Source organism: Harpegnathos saltator, unplaced genomic scaffold (genome assembly GCF_003227715.2).
Source record: "Harpegnathos saltator strain DR-91 unplaced genomic scaffold, Hsal_v8.6 scaffold235, whole genome shotgun sequence".
Classification (NCBI taxonomy): domain Eukaryota; kingdom Metazoa; phylum Arthropoda; class Insecta; order Hymenoptera; family Formicidae; genus Harpegnathos; species Harpegnathos saltator.
Window position 1 is genome coordinate 1,166,711 of NW_020230023.1, and position 14,345 is coordinate 1,181,055.

Consider the following 14,345-nt stretch of genomic DNA (forward strand, 5'->3'; position numbering starts at 1 on the left):
AAAAAGCAATTTGCTTACAAGAACACTTTTCTGAAAATTAAGCACTGTAATCGTTTGTCCACCCGCTGCTTTCGTTTGTCCGCGCATTATTATCGTTTGTCCACCCAAGAGAATCGAATATTTAACAAATAAATGTTAAAATACATGACGACAACCGCTCTATGTAATGTGATAAAGTTTTCTGTAGATTGAGGGTTGGAATCGTTTGTCCACCCGCTGCTTTCGTTTGTCCATGCATTATTTTCGTTTGTCCACCCAAGGGAATCGAGTAATTAACAAAAAGAAATTAAAAAACTTGACTATAACCGTTCTATGTACATGTGTCAAGTTTTCTGTAGATTGAGGGTTGGAATCGTTTGTCCACCCGCTGCTTTCGTTTGTCCATGCATTATTTTCGTTTGTCCACCCAAGAGAATCGAGTAATTAACAAAAAGAAATTAAAAAATTTGACTATAACCATTCTATGTACATGTGTCAAGTTTTCTGTACATTGAGGGTTGGAATCGTTTGTCCACCCGCTTCTTTCGTTTGTCCACGCATTATTTTCGTTTGTCCACCCAAGAGAATCGAGTAATTAACAAAAAGAAATTAAAAAACTTGACTATAACCATTCTATGTACATGTGTCAAGTTTTCTGTACATTGAGGGTTGGAATTGTTTGTCCATCCGCTGATTTCGTTTGTCCATGCATTATTTTCGTTTGTCCACCTAAGGGAATCGAGTAATTAACAAAAAAAGTTGAAATACATGACGACAACCGCTCTATGTAATGTGATAAAGTTTTTAGTAGTTTGAGGGTTGCTTTCGTTTGTCCATGCATTATTTTCGTTTGTCCACCCAAGGGAATTGAGTAATTAACAAAAAGAAATTAACAAACTTGACTATAACCGTTCTATGTACATGTGTCAAGTTTTCTGTAGATTGAGGGTTGGAATCGTTTGTCCACCCGCTACTTTCGTTTGTCCATGCATTATTTTCGTTTGTCCACCCAAGGGAATCGAGTAATTAACAAAAAAAGTTGAAATACTTGACTATAACCGTTCTATGCACATACCAGGTGTATGCATAAGTTTTTTCCGGTTTTTTGGTATAAAAAACACGTAATTTTCAAGGGAAATTAATTTTTGTTTTATTCAAAATATTGGCCATTGGCTTCTACACATTTCGCCCATTTTTCAGGTAACTTATGAATACCATGCCAGAAAAACTACTTGTCTTTTGCGGCAAACCATTCGTCGAGCCATTTTCCAACTTCCTCGAAATTGCTGAAGTGCTGCTCTGCGAGCGCATGCCCCATTGATGTGAAGAGGTGATAGTCAGATGGCGCCAGGTCTGGCGAATACGGCGGGTGTGGAAGGATGTCCCATCCAAGCGATTTCAAGATTTCTTTCACTGGTTTTGCTGTGTGAGACGGCGCATTGTCGTGTAACAAAATCACTTTGCCATGTCTTCTGGCCCATTCCGGTCGTCTTTCGATTAATGCGTGGTTTAAATTAATCATTTGTTGGCGATAGCGTTGTGTATTAACGGTTTCGCCGGGCTTCAAGAGTTCATAATACACAATACCGCTCTGGTCCCACCAGACACAGAGCATGGTCTTCTTGCCGAAGCGATTTGGCCTTGGTGTTGAAGGACCGGCTTCGCCAGGTGAAAGCCACGATTTTTTTCGCTTCGGGTTTTCAAAATAAATCCATTTTTCGTCACCCGTCACAATTCGATGAAAAAATGATTTCCTTTCGTGGCGTTGAAGCAGCACTTCACAAGTGACTTTGCGATTTTCCATTTGACGTTCATTCAAATCGTGTGGGACCCATTTACCGAGTTTATTGATCTTCCCCTTTGCTCGTAAACGTCTGCTGATTGTTTCTTGTGATACATGTAATGCTTCTGCTAATTGCCGTTGAGTTAGAGTTGGGTCATCATCCAATAATTCCTGCAATTGCTCGTTTTCGCATTTTCGTGGTCTACCAGAGCGCTCACTGTCTTTCACATTAAAATCACCACTTTTAAATTGTCGAAACCATGTCTCACATGTTCTAATCGATGGAGCGTGTTCACCATATGTTTCTACCAGCAAACGTTGACTTTCAGCAGCCTTTTTCTTTTGATTAAATAAGAAAAGCAATGCGTGCCGCAAATGTTCTTTTTCAGGCACAAAACTCGACATGATCACTGAACGAAAAAAGAAAGACGCTAGTTTTTGGCGGACTCAACTTGTGTGTGTTTAATTGTAGTTTAATAAAATAACTTGTAGTTTAATGTCAGATGAACAAAATGACGTATGTGTGAAATTAATACGCTGCGTACTTTTCGCTGGCGCCATCTCTTAGTTAAACCGGAAAACACTTATGCATACACCTGGTATGTCAAAGTTTTCTGTAGATTGAGGGTTGGAATCGTTTGTCCACCTGCTGCTTTCATTTGTCCACCTTTTTCTTGTTAATTACTCGATTCCCTTGGGTGGACAAACGAGTATAATGCGTGGACAAACGAAAGCAGCGGGTGGACAAACGATTCCAACCCTCAATCTACAGAAAACTTTATCACATTACATAGAGCGGTTGTCGTCATGTATTTTAACATTTATTTGTTAATTACTCGATTCTCTTGGGTGGACAAACGATTACAGTGCTAAATTTTCAGAAAAGTGTTCTTGTAAGCAAATTGCTTTTTCTTATTTTCTTTATTTAACTATATTTTACAAGGTGGGCAAATGGAGATTTTAGTTGGATTAATATGGGCAAATCGTGGACGAACGAATCCCTGCTAATTTTTATATATATTCGTATCTGGGGCGCCTCCTCTTCCGCATACTTTCAATTTTTTAATTTGCTTATAACTTTCTTTTTAAAGGTCTACAACAGTTATGTCCTTAAAATTGTTATCGCTATTACTAATAGCACAAGAAGTAGAAGGCATTGATTGTGAGGATAAATTACTAAATGTGATCTCTTCCATGAAACTTTTATCAATATCTAAAACATTATTGTCATTGCAAAATGTCTTATTATTGGTTTCAATATTGTCTTTAATATTAGTTTCTAAATGAGTTCTGGATAAATGTTTAAGAAAACTATAAATATCACTAAAAGTGCGAGAACACAACATTTTTGTTGACACTTCTTGTTGACATCGAAAAAAAGAATATAATTTTATAGGATGTTTTAATTTACAATGTGCTTTCAAACATCTAATAGAGCCGTACGATTCGAAGCAAAATGGGCAAGAATACATTATAAAAATTTTTAGTTATTAATTATTAATAGAATTGTAATTTTAATATAATTCTATTTGAATTAATATTATTAATTAAAATAGAATGTAAAAAATAAAATTTTAGAATAAACTATATTTTTATTAATTACTTAAAATGTTTTTTTATACTTAATATCGCAGAAATGAAATAAACTTTATTAATAATTAAATATAAATATAAATCATAAGGAACTATGTGTTTTTAAATATCAAATAAAAGGAACTATATATGAGACCACGGTTATATGAATAATAATATTTGTAACTTTTGTAATATTTTAAACTTTATCATAAATTTTAAAGAATATTTTTTAACGTACTCATTATTTCTAAAATATGTGACGGTATTTTATCGTATTTTGTTGTAAAGTTATACAACTCATGTTGGATCAGTATCCATATATGATGAGCTACTGCCGGATATTCGATATTCAGCACATGAAAGATTTTGAAAGTATCGATTGCTCTAAACGCAGATGTTACGTTGTATAAGATCTTGTCAACAGATATAAAAAACGATGATATTTCTGCCAAAGTAGGCCCAATAATATATGGTTGAAGTGTCAAATTCATTTGGTACATTGCATCAATTCGTTTTTGTCGAATATCACTTATATCTCCAGCAGTCTGAAAAAATCATGATTATAAAGTACATGCATTATTTTTTGAAAAAATTAAATAAAACTTTTAATCATACCTTGACGTGTACAACAAGATTTTCTTCAGACTCAATCATTGAAGGTTTCCAATGACCCTTCTTTGTTGTTTTAACTCGTCCTCTTGGAGGAATCATGTATGACAGTGCACACAATTGCGCAATAGCTTTGGTTTCTGTTTCCGAAAACGTTATACAAATTATATTTTCAAGTTTATAACTGCATAAAAATTATTGTACAATAATATACAAATAACATACCATCGCTTTGATCATTTCCTATTATTTGTAATAATTCATTTACTCGAGCAATTTTCTTCTTCTCAAGAGGATAAACTTTTAAAACGTTTTGGAAGAATTGAGGCCACTGACTAATAGCGTCTTCTGACGAACTTAATTCGAAATTTTCAGAATCCTGGACTATTAATAACCAGCTCATTGGATGAGTTAAAATCGGCCATTTTTCTAATATTTCGGATAGCGAAGTATTCCGATTGTTTCGATTATCTTGCAAACGAATAGTAGCTTCCAGTGGCTTTCCAGTAGCCTTCCAGTGGCTTTCAACCACTTCCCACGGTTCTCGATTAGTTTCCAACCATTTGATGCTTATCTCCAACGCTTCACTTGTAACTAAAAGTAGAATTATAGATCATATTATAATTAGGAAAATTTCATTTAAAATCTATTGAAATACTTACCGTCATTAGATGCTTCACTTTCTTGATCAGTAGAACTTGTAATATCAGAAATATCTGCTAGTATACGTTTGTTTTGTCGCAATTTATTTCGATATTTGTCTACAAGTTTACCGCGTACAGAAATCGATTTTTTATTTCGAGAGTCCTTTTTAGATATTGGTGCAACATAATATAAATTTATGTCCTCCGATGAGAATACTTCTATTATTCCACGAGCAAGATGCAAAAAATCATGTTTATTGACCGGGCTATTATAAAAAAAATTATTTAACGAAATTATATTTTATGTATTAATACTAAAAAATATTAATACTAAAAAATAAAACATTTAACTTACCCTTTAACAGTATTTAATAAATGTAAGGTTAATAACTTAATAAGAATATGTCTGGAATGTTTCGACAGTGTCTTGGTTTGTAAATAACTTCGTAATATCAAGCGACCTTGTTCATTTTCTTTTAATATTTCACGGACAGTAGGCCGTTGAAGTCTTCTATACATCTGTTCCAACAAAACATTTTTGTTTTTTCAAAGGTGACGGCTCAATGTTTTCTTTTGATTCGCAAGAACTATTGCTCACTGTATCGGTATCTGTATGGTCTTGTTCCTATATTATTTATACAATTATTTACAAAATTAAAAAGTCTTGTAATAATGCGAAAAAAATATAATTACATCATTTGAAATCGGAAAATGTTCCTTCCATTTCATTATGAAGCACATCCTTAAACCAATCGTTGGAATCAATTCTTTTATTAAATCGTGTGTTAGATTTTGCAATAGAGTGAAATCAATTGCACGTGCTGCAGATACCAAAAAGTAATTAATTGTCAAAAACATTTGTTTAATTAAAATAAATATAAAATAAATATATAATAATAACAATATATAAAAATAATTCATATAATACATAGGGTGATGGAAAAAAGGCTTCAAGGAAAAAGGCTTATTAGGTTAATAATATTTATAATACTAACAATCAATACATAAATAATGTATAAGAATTACATCAGAGAATCCAAGATGCAGTTGAAGTAATTCGAAAACCAATAATTTTTGAAAGTTTGTAATTCTGTAGTACAAAGAAATTTGGCGTGTGCATAGAAATGAATGTAGAACATAAAACACTTTTTACAAATATCAAATTAATAACAAAATAATAATATAATAAATTATTCATTTATTCATCGTGCATGATCAAATATCTACCAGTAAGTTTTGAGTAATCTTTTTTTAACACTCTGCATAATCAGGGTTGAGTAGTATACAGTTAAAAAGTTATAAGTTAAATAATAAAGTGAAAAAGTTAATAACTTTTGACTTAACTCAGTTAATTTTAAATGAGATCATTTTTAATTTTAATTAATTATTTTTAAAATATGCTCGCCTAATAATAGTTAAAAATAACATTTTGATAATAATAATATTTACCTTTGAAATGTTGAATAAGGCTATCTTCGAAGCCCCAATCTTTCAGGAGATTGACTGTCTCTTTATCAGCCATTATAATGTTCTTACATATATAATCTTTTTATAATACGACAATACGACAGTATTTTTACTTTGACTCAAACACTAAAACCAAATTTGTGACACTTGATAGACCATAAGCACTGTAAAAGGGCCGAGCAAAGGCGACCGTTATAAAACGTGTTCAGACTGGTCAGTCAAACAACAAAAGAAGAGCTCAGCAGAGACTCGCGCTTCTGACGATAACGCCGATTGCAGTGCTCTCAGCTCACCGTTTTTTGAGGGACATTGGAATGCCCCAAATTATTTGTTTAGAGGATAAAGAAATGTATGTGTCTACTGGTCGCACGGATGGCGACATAAGAGTGCACATAGACTGTACGTACAATGTCCGCCGGTCGCGCAGAAGACGATGAGAGGCATATACAATGCACGTACAATGTCGACCAGAAGGCGCAGGCACAAACACGAATGTTCAATATATGCCGGTCGCAAGAATAGCGACGGCAAGAAAGCAGCGCGCACAACGACACAATTACACAATGTCCGCCGATCGCACGGAAACGATGGCAAGAGAACAGACACGCATTAACTCGCGCGTGAACTATGCCCACCGATCGCACGGATGATGAAAAAGAAGTTGGCACGCACTAACACGCGCGGACAGGAATGACCGATACCGCAATGGTCGTTCAGTGAGCTCAGGTCCCTTTCGTAAGAATGTTCGCGAAATTCGCGATCATGCGGTCATGCGATTGGGTGATGCGTAAACTAATCGAGGAGCTCGGACGAAACACGTGATTCGTCATCGACCCGCGATCGTATAATACGGGATGTCCCGATCAAATAATATCCAAACACGCATAAATCAATAATATTTCAGTGTAACATCTGACTAATAATTCATTTGTACCAACATACAAAATATATGTGGATGAAATAAATTGTGTTTTAATCAACAAGAGAATGCATATATATTGATCATAATGATATTAATTGTGTCGTTGATTTGCTTTAAGTATTTTATGTAGTTAAATTAACAGCATTGTGTGTGTCAGGTGTTATAGTTAAATATTATTGAATCGTACGCATTTTTTGTTTAAAAGAAACAAAAATAGTTTCATATTGATTGTATCTCCGCTTGATACAATTAAAACACAAAAATATCAATGATTATCTGTGTTGATTGCATCAAGCTGATGTATAATCAATGTACAAACATTTCTATTTTCTCTAAAAACAACTATGTATGAATCAATAATATTTAAGTGTAACATCTAACAAATAATTCATTTGTACTAATATATATAAAATATATAGATAAAATTAATTGTATTTCAAACAACAAAATAATGCAAATCTATTAACCGCATTAACGTCAACCCTACCGTTAATTTACTTTAATTATTTTACAGTTGAGCCGACAGCAGATATAGTTACATGGATTACATTATATTGAATTATATATCTAGCAAGTTATTTAATTTAAATATAATTATAATAAAGAAAGATGTGTATAGAATGAGTAAATAGGTGATTGATACAACAAAATTTTTCAATTACAGTAATATTAGATCAAATATTGAATTATTAAAACAAGCATTAGATGTTTTTCGTTCATTAATATTGTTATCGCGTCAACCAAATTTATTTCAATTACACTGATGCTGTTGATACAACATCATTTTTTTTCCGTGTATAACCTATTAGGAACTGTAGAACTATTGTGGGTGCCAATAGAACTATCGTTAAAACTTGCGGTGCTAAAAAATGAGGTGCCAACTTCACACTGGCCTTCGCATTCGCGTTGGGCGGATTATTCGTCCGTTTCGCGTAGCGCTGCGTTGCGATTTTTGTCGACGATGAATTTTGAAATTCAAATGATGAAGCTATGCATACATAAAAAAAAAGTAATCTCAGAACAAGCGGAATTATCCAAATTTTATAAGATTTTATTCTTATATATCGCCTCAAGAGGATTCCCTTAAGATTAAGAGAAAAATATTATAAACATATTATTCTTAAAGTTAGAGGAATTATATGTTATTAAATTGCCTCCTATACACAGATGATTTAATCTTTTTTTAAAAGGATTATTATTTATTCTTACTGATTATACTGGTTAATTTGAAAAAATTATTATAATTTATAGCGAAAAGTAATATATATATATATATATATATATATATATATATATATATATATATATATATACTTCTCTGCTTCTAATTCTATAAGTAGGCATGAGTGAAATAAGATCATCATAACAAATAAATTTCCAATCGGTTTCGTTATGGACTTCATAGCTACAAAAATATTCATCATAACCAATTGTATGAAACATAGTTAAAAGAAAGAATATATTACTCAACTTCTTGCAATAGATTATAAACTATACTTGACCAAATATGACTAAATTATCTTCATTATATGTTACAGCAACACGCATACCGTTTTTTTTTAAAGCGTTCCAAATATTCTGACTCATGAGCACATGGTTATTTTTTTGTTCATGAAGGTAGAGCGTGACTGAACAAGAGAAGCTGACATTCAAATCAACATATTCCTCTTCATATAAGAGGAAAATTAATTGATATAAGAGGAAGTCTTTTTGAAATAAGAGGAAAATAGAATAATATCTAATCAAATTTAGATGAATGATTCGCTTCAATCGTTTTATCGAAATAGGAATCTTTTTTCTGTAAAAGGCTTCGCTTAGAATATGAGACTGTGGGAAAAATCACTTTACAAATAGACTACTTTTCTTTGGGTGTATGAACGCGCAATGCAGAGGTTTATCCTCGTATATCAGAAAGAAAGAACGTTGACTATTGCTGAAGAGAGAGAAAATACTTCGAGCAAGAAAATTGACACCGCGATAACGGAAGAGATCATTTTACCGGCGATTCTGTCAGTACTTTTATTGTTATTATTATTGGAACTCAGCAGTTACGCCCCTCGCGCTTATTTCCTGGTAGAAAGATGCGCGTAAAGTTTGCAGCAACTTTACCAGTTGATTCGCGCGGAGCTTGCATCCCTTGCTTTCACGCAGCCCTCTTCTCGTCCCTCGGAGACGGCTCGGTCTCACCTCCTCTTCTTCCGTTCGTGATTGCCACGCCGGCGGAGTAAAGTCACGGTGATTCACGAGAGAGTAAATGCCAGCGATCTCACCGTTTTCGTCATACGCGCGACTCCTCCGCGCCGCGCCGCGCCGGGGAGGAGCCGGCTGACAATGCGCGATGTGTTTGCCGGATGTTAGAGTATAAACCTACGGCTTCCGGGCGGGCGAGCCGCGAGCGGGCTCTCGAAAGTATTCATAAATATAAATTGGACTTTGATTCGGCCCCCGTCGGCTCCCGGGAAACACGGAAGGTACGGGGAGCCGCCGGGCAGATCGAATTCTTCCGCCCTCCTAGAAGGAAGGGACTTCCCCTACAGGATGCCTCTGAAATATCCTTCTGAGCCAAGTTTCCCGTACCAAAATGTAAAGAGACAGAGAACAAGGAAGAGAAAGAGAGAGAGAGAGAGAGAGAGAGAGAGAGAGAGAGAGAGAGAGAGAGAAACGTATATCAATGGACCGAAAAGAATCGCGCGCAGATCTCACAAGTTGCGATTAAGGGATCGCGTGGAATGAAGTTTCCAATGTCGATCGGTCCACTTGGACCGTACGTTAGCTCTCTTTATTCCTGTTTGTTTTCGATCCGGCAACCTCGAGTTTACCCGAGCATCTTGTGAGAAACAGCCTGTACATCGCGCTTTCGTTAACTCGAACGGAAGGGTGGTGGTATCGATTCTCTCGGAAGTTGCCCGTCTTGTACAAATAGCGAGCGAGCGGTATGTGCTTTTTGCTACTTAAGAAGCGAATGAGAAGAGGGGGCGGGGGAGGAGGGGAGCGGCGCGATTGCCCGCCGCCACGGATCGATTAATTCGTCTGGCTGGCTGGCGAGCAAATTTATGCAAATGCGAATGTCGCGTTCCCTTTTGAGAATATCCCGGGGTACTTAAGGTTGCGCTGCGCGAAACGAAAATTGCTGAGCCGATCGCCGACTCGCGAAGTAGCGGCGACAGCAGTCTCGATGAACTCGCGCTCGCTCGTTCGGCCAATCTAATTTCCACATCGTTTTCGCGTCGTCGACTCTTCCGCGGGAGACAACGCAAGCCTCCCGGGAGGCCGAGATAAGACAAATATTTGTCGCGCTTGGAAACGATTGTATCGTGCGGCATTAACGTGGAGCTTTTCCCCGACGAATTTATCCGGTCGAGTGTCTTCGTCGCGCCCAAACATTTTCCCGATGGTTTACGCGATCGTCTTCTCTCTCTCTCTCTCTCTCTCTCGCTCGCTCTCTCTCTCTCTCTCTCTCTCTCTCTCTCTCTCTCTCTCTCTCTCTATCTCTCTATCTCTCTCTCTCTCGACGCTGTTGCCTGCGAAAATACGGTAAATACGCGGGACGCGAGGAAGAGTAGAGCGAGAAGAGGAAGCAGAAGAGAGAGGAGGGGAGACAGAAAGACGCCGAGGCGATACGAGAGACTGCCCTCGGGAATTGAACTCTGGTTACCCGCACGACGAGACAAAAGTGACTCGGCCCCTTCTTTGTCCGAATATAACTGTATTTATCTCGATTCGCCCGACTGAATCATTGAAGAGAGCGAGAGAACGAGGAAACGCGCTTCTCCCGAACCCTCGATCGAGCGCGAGCTCAAACATTTCACTTGCCGCCCGTCCCGGAGAGTTTGCCCAACTTTCCGGCGACTCTGACTCTTTTGTTATCTGTCTTTCTTCCCCTTGTTTCCAGCGCACGCACTCCCTTTCTGTCTCGTCTTCTCTTTTCATTGGATCAAAGAATACGAAACGGGTTGTCACTTTGTCGTATCTTCGCGCTATATGTTCTTCCGGTGAAATTGACTGTCGAGATTTTATATTGTTTCCACGTGTATTTTTATAAAGTGCTCTGAAGGATACTTTTTTTTATATAATTATGAAAGTTGCGCGACGATCTGGGCAGTCGGTCACTCTGCTACCACTATATATGACTTGAAAAAAGGAAGAGGGACGAGGGAAATGTATGCGCGCGCGCGCGTGCGCAAAGATCGCGCATTGAAATATTTGCTCTCATATAATAATATTCATTACATCACGTGATACACAATCGTAAAATACATGCGTTAAATACATGCTGTGCGAGAGTTCGAGTACTTTGTCAAAATTTCTGTAACTTGATACATCCGAGAATTTTTCTTCGGAGAACAAGACGTGTGATCTTCAAGTAAAAATCGGCCGAAACGAATGCGTCAATACCAATCTTCCAGAAACGGGTAAAATTGGAAAGTACCGGTTTTATACTCGGTGGTAGGAAGATGATCAATAACCATAAACTGAAAGCTATCCTCTGTAGCTGGCCGCCAGATGGTCTTCATAAATTTAGTCTCGATATTCGGATTTCTATGAGTAAAGTGTTTGATTATAGTTGTTGTTTGATTATATGAATCTTGTATCTTAATGTGCGCTCTCAAGATTTTCCACTTACCCCGTCCTCGCAAAATTGCTCCACATGGTCGTGAGAGAATGCATCACTTGATAAGAATCAGTCATTTTGGGGCATTTTTTATTTTTGAAATTGTTAAATAAATATTTAACTTCATCGGAATGGGAAGGTCCTGAAACACAGCGATTACATAGAAAAGGAAACAGGAAACAATATTAATAGGTCCGAAAGTCGCAGCTAATTCCATTGGCCTGGGTTGAAATTTTAACCGAAGCCATTTTGCTTGTCGAAAATTTCACGAGCTACCAGTACTGCATAATTACCAGTTATAATGGTTCCAGGCCATTGCTTGAGTTCTGTTACTTTATCGGAGAAAGCAAATATGTAAAAATAAGTCGTCGCATTTCTCCGCATCCTTCGAATCTCCACAAAAGTGTGAATGGGAATATTAAAATAAATACTACTCATGCAGTCTATAACGCTAAGGGGGCTGCATCGCGAAAGTGGCTGCTCGTTGAAGAAAAACGAAGTAATCTTTTTATTCATTTTTTTCACAATTTTCGATTTATTAGAGCCCACAAGGTCGGTCACATGGCGCGAAAAATTTTTTTGTATCGTCCAGAAATTTAATAGTTTCTTATCTATCGACAGACAAATTCTGCATGAGTTATCATTTTCGTTTCCGTCAAACGCGAATCCGCTGATCATCGATCTGCCGATACCTCTTTTCATGAAGTGGAGGAATTCGTGAGAATTATGTCCAATAAGGACCGGTATGTCATTGTCGTAGTCAATCAAATCACGAATGGGGCAGGGAAGGAAAGGATTTTTCGCCGCTCTATCGATTGTAGGTCCAAATACCACCATCTTGAAATCCTGCAAAGTGCCTTTTGATTTTTTAACCACGTCGAACTCCGTATTGATTGACGCTGACATCGTGCAAAAGCTCAACCGATCATTCAATTATCAAAGTTACGATATATAGGATGTCCGGGATTTTTTGGAAAGGAAATATTGTGAAGATTAATCAGATGAAACTGAGAAGAAAGGTCAAGTACCCTTTTGCAAAAATCACAATAGTTATTAAGTTATTAATGATTGAAAATTACTACATCTATAATAGAAGCTCTTTTAATTGAGAACTTGAAAATTTGCGTACTTATTTGCAAAATGGTCAACAGGACCTTTTTGTTCAGAAGGACCTAATCTACAATTATATAACAGCTATTGCGTCTAGCCAAGGGTTCAAGATTCAGAGTTCATATTTCAATATACTCATGTTTATCGCTAGACACGATAGCCGTCATATAATTGTAGATTAGGTCATTCTGAGCAAAAAGTCCTTTACCATTTGGCAAATAAGTACACAAATTTTCAAGTTATCAATTAAAAGAGTCTCTAAATGTAGTCATTTTCAATCATTAATGATTAATTCAATAATTGATAACTGTTGCAATTTTTGCAAAATGATACATGACCTTTCTTCTCAGATTTTCTCTTCGATCTGATTAATCTTCACAATTTTTCTTTTCCAGAAGATCCCGGACATCCTGTATTTTTTTCACTTTGTTTCCACTGGCTGTCTGTTAGCTGCGTACATCGATTTTCTTACATACGTGATTGAACAAGACACATCTCATCGGTCAGCGGTGACAATCATGACACTGACCGTGTTAACACGAATAAGAAGGGCTAGACGAAGGACAGATTCAAAAGCAAAATAGAGAGAAAGGGAGACTCACTTTTACATTGGTAACCATAGCTGTCTTTATGACTAATTCATCATCGGATAATTCTCGGAAAAATGTAACAATTTTCACGGGATCCTTGAAATTGTAGCCCATTAAAGACGCGAGCTGAAAAGCTTCCGGTTGATTCTCTCGCACCGCCCAATTACACAGAGCGACGCCACTTTGGAGAATAGCCTTATGAAAGAGACCTGGAAACGCGAAAGTAGCGGTACACAGCAATATCGCGCGTCCTCTTGAACGCGATTATTGTCAATTCAGACATTATTACTTTCAAGAACGTGCCTTTCGACATCGGCGATATCATTAACAAATGCGCGCATATCGCGCCTGAGCCATGACCGAAAATGGTTATGTTGTTAGGATCTCCGGTGAAATTGGCGATATTTACATTGATCCATTTCAATGCTGCGACCAGATCCTTTAATCCTTGATTCCCACTGGCCTCCTCGTGGCCGATATTTAAGAAACCTTAAAAATCAGAGACACATAAAGTAACGCTTTCCATTTCAAGTTTACTCGGAAAATCTTAAAACGAATTAAATTTGAGTGACTCTCAACTTTGCGTCGACTTTTCGGCTGAGATTTCACTGGAAGAATCTTAGGGCATAGGACATTTTTTTAATCGTTAGAATAAGAATTTTTAGGGATAACAAAGAAACTCGCACATTTTGACCTCGTATGTACATGAAATCTGATGAGAATCCTTACCGAGGATACCTAGCCTGTAGGTTATGCAAACTACAATGACGTCCTTATCCATAAAATAATCAGGTTGCAACCGCTGAAACATGCATGACCCCGAAATGAAATCGTCCCCATGGATCCAAACCATAACCGGTCTTCTTTCGATCTTTCGCTTCGAATTGTGCGGTACGTAAATATTAAGGTAAAGGCAATCCTCTCTACCGCATGCAGTCTTACAAAGATTACTGCTGTGCGTTTGTTGCAACTGTATGCATTTATTGTAGCTTTCTTCAGCTGCGTTTAGGATATCGTTCCAGGGTTGGGGAGGCTCAGGATCCTAATTTGACAA

General features: G+C 36.8%; 2 protein-coding genes across 2 annotated transcripts; both read right to left on the minus strand.

Moving 5' to 3' along the window:
* Nucleotides 1–1,207: 1,207 nt before the first annotated feature.
* On the minus strand, nt 1,208–4,936 carry LOC112588519 (uncharacterized). The gene is made up of 6 exons (XM_025298709.1): nt 4,922–4,936; nt 4,609–4,753; nt 4,172–4,540; nt 3,953–4,086; nt 3,576–3,882; nt 1,208–1,401 (listed from the first exon to the last, which is right to left on the minus strand). The coding sequence occupies exons 1-6, from the start codon at nt 4,934–4,936 to the stop codon at nt 1,208–1,210; spliced, it is 1,164 nt and encodes a 387-aa protein (XP_025154494.1).
* A 5,551-nt stretch (nt 4,937–10,487) lies between these two features.
* LOC112588520 (esterase E4-like) lies at nt 10,488–14,333 on the minus strand (the record flags this gene model as incomplete). Its single annotated transcript, XM_025298710.1, has 7 exons — nt 10,488–11,518; nt 11,604–11,733; nt 11,885–12,202; nt 12,284–12,437; nt 13,304–13,500; nt 13,595–13,780; nt 14,021–14,333. Coding segments are annotated over 7 exons (1,449 nt in total), but the record flags the coding sequence as incomplete, so codon positions are not given.
* Between the last annotated feature and the right edge of the window lie 12 nt (nt 14,334–14,345).

Excerpts from the sequence above, each read along its gene's own strand:
- LOC112588519 (XM_025298709.1), bottom strand. Across the intron at positions 4,541-4,608 it reads AAGTGAAGCATCTAATGACG|TTACAAGTGAAGCGTTGGAG; the intron begins GTAAGTATTTCA and ends TTCTACTTTTAG. Across the intron at positions 3,883-3,952 it reads ATCTTGTTGTACACGTCAAG|ACTGCTGGAGATATAAGTGA; the intron begins GTATGATTAAAA and ends TGATTTTTTCAG.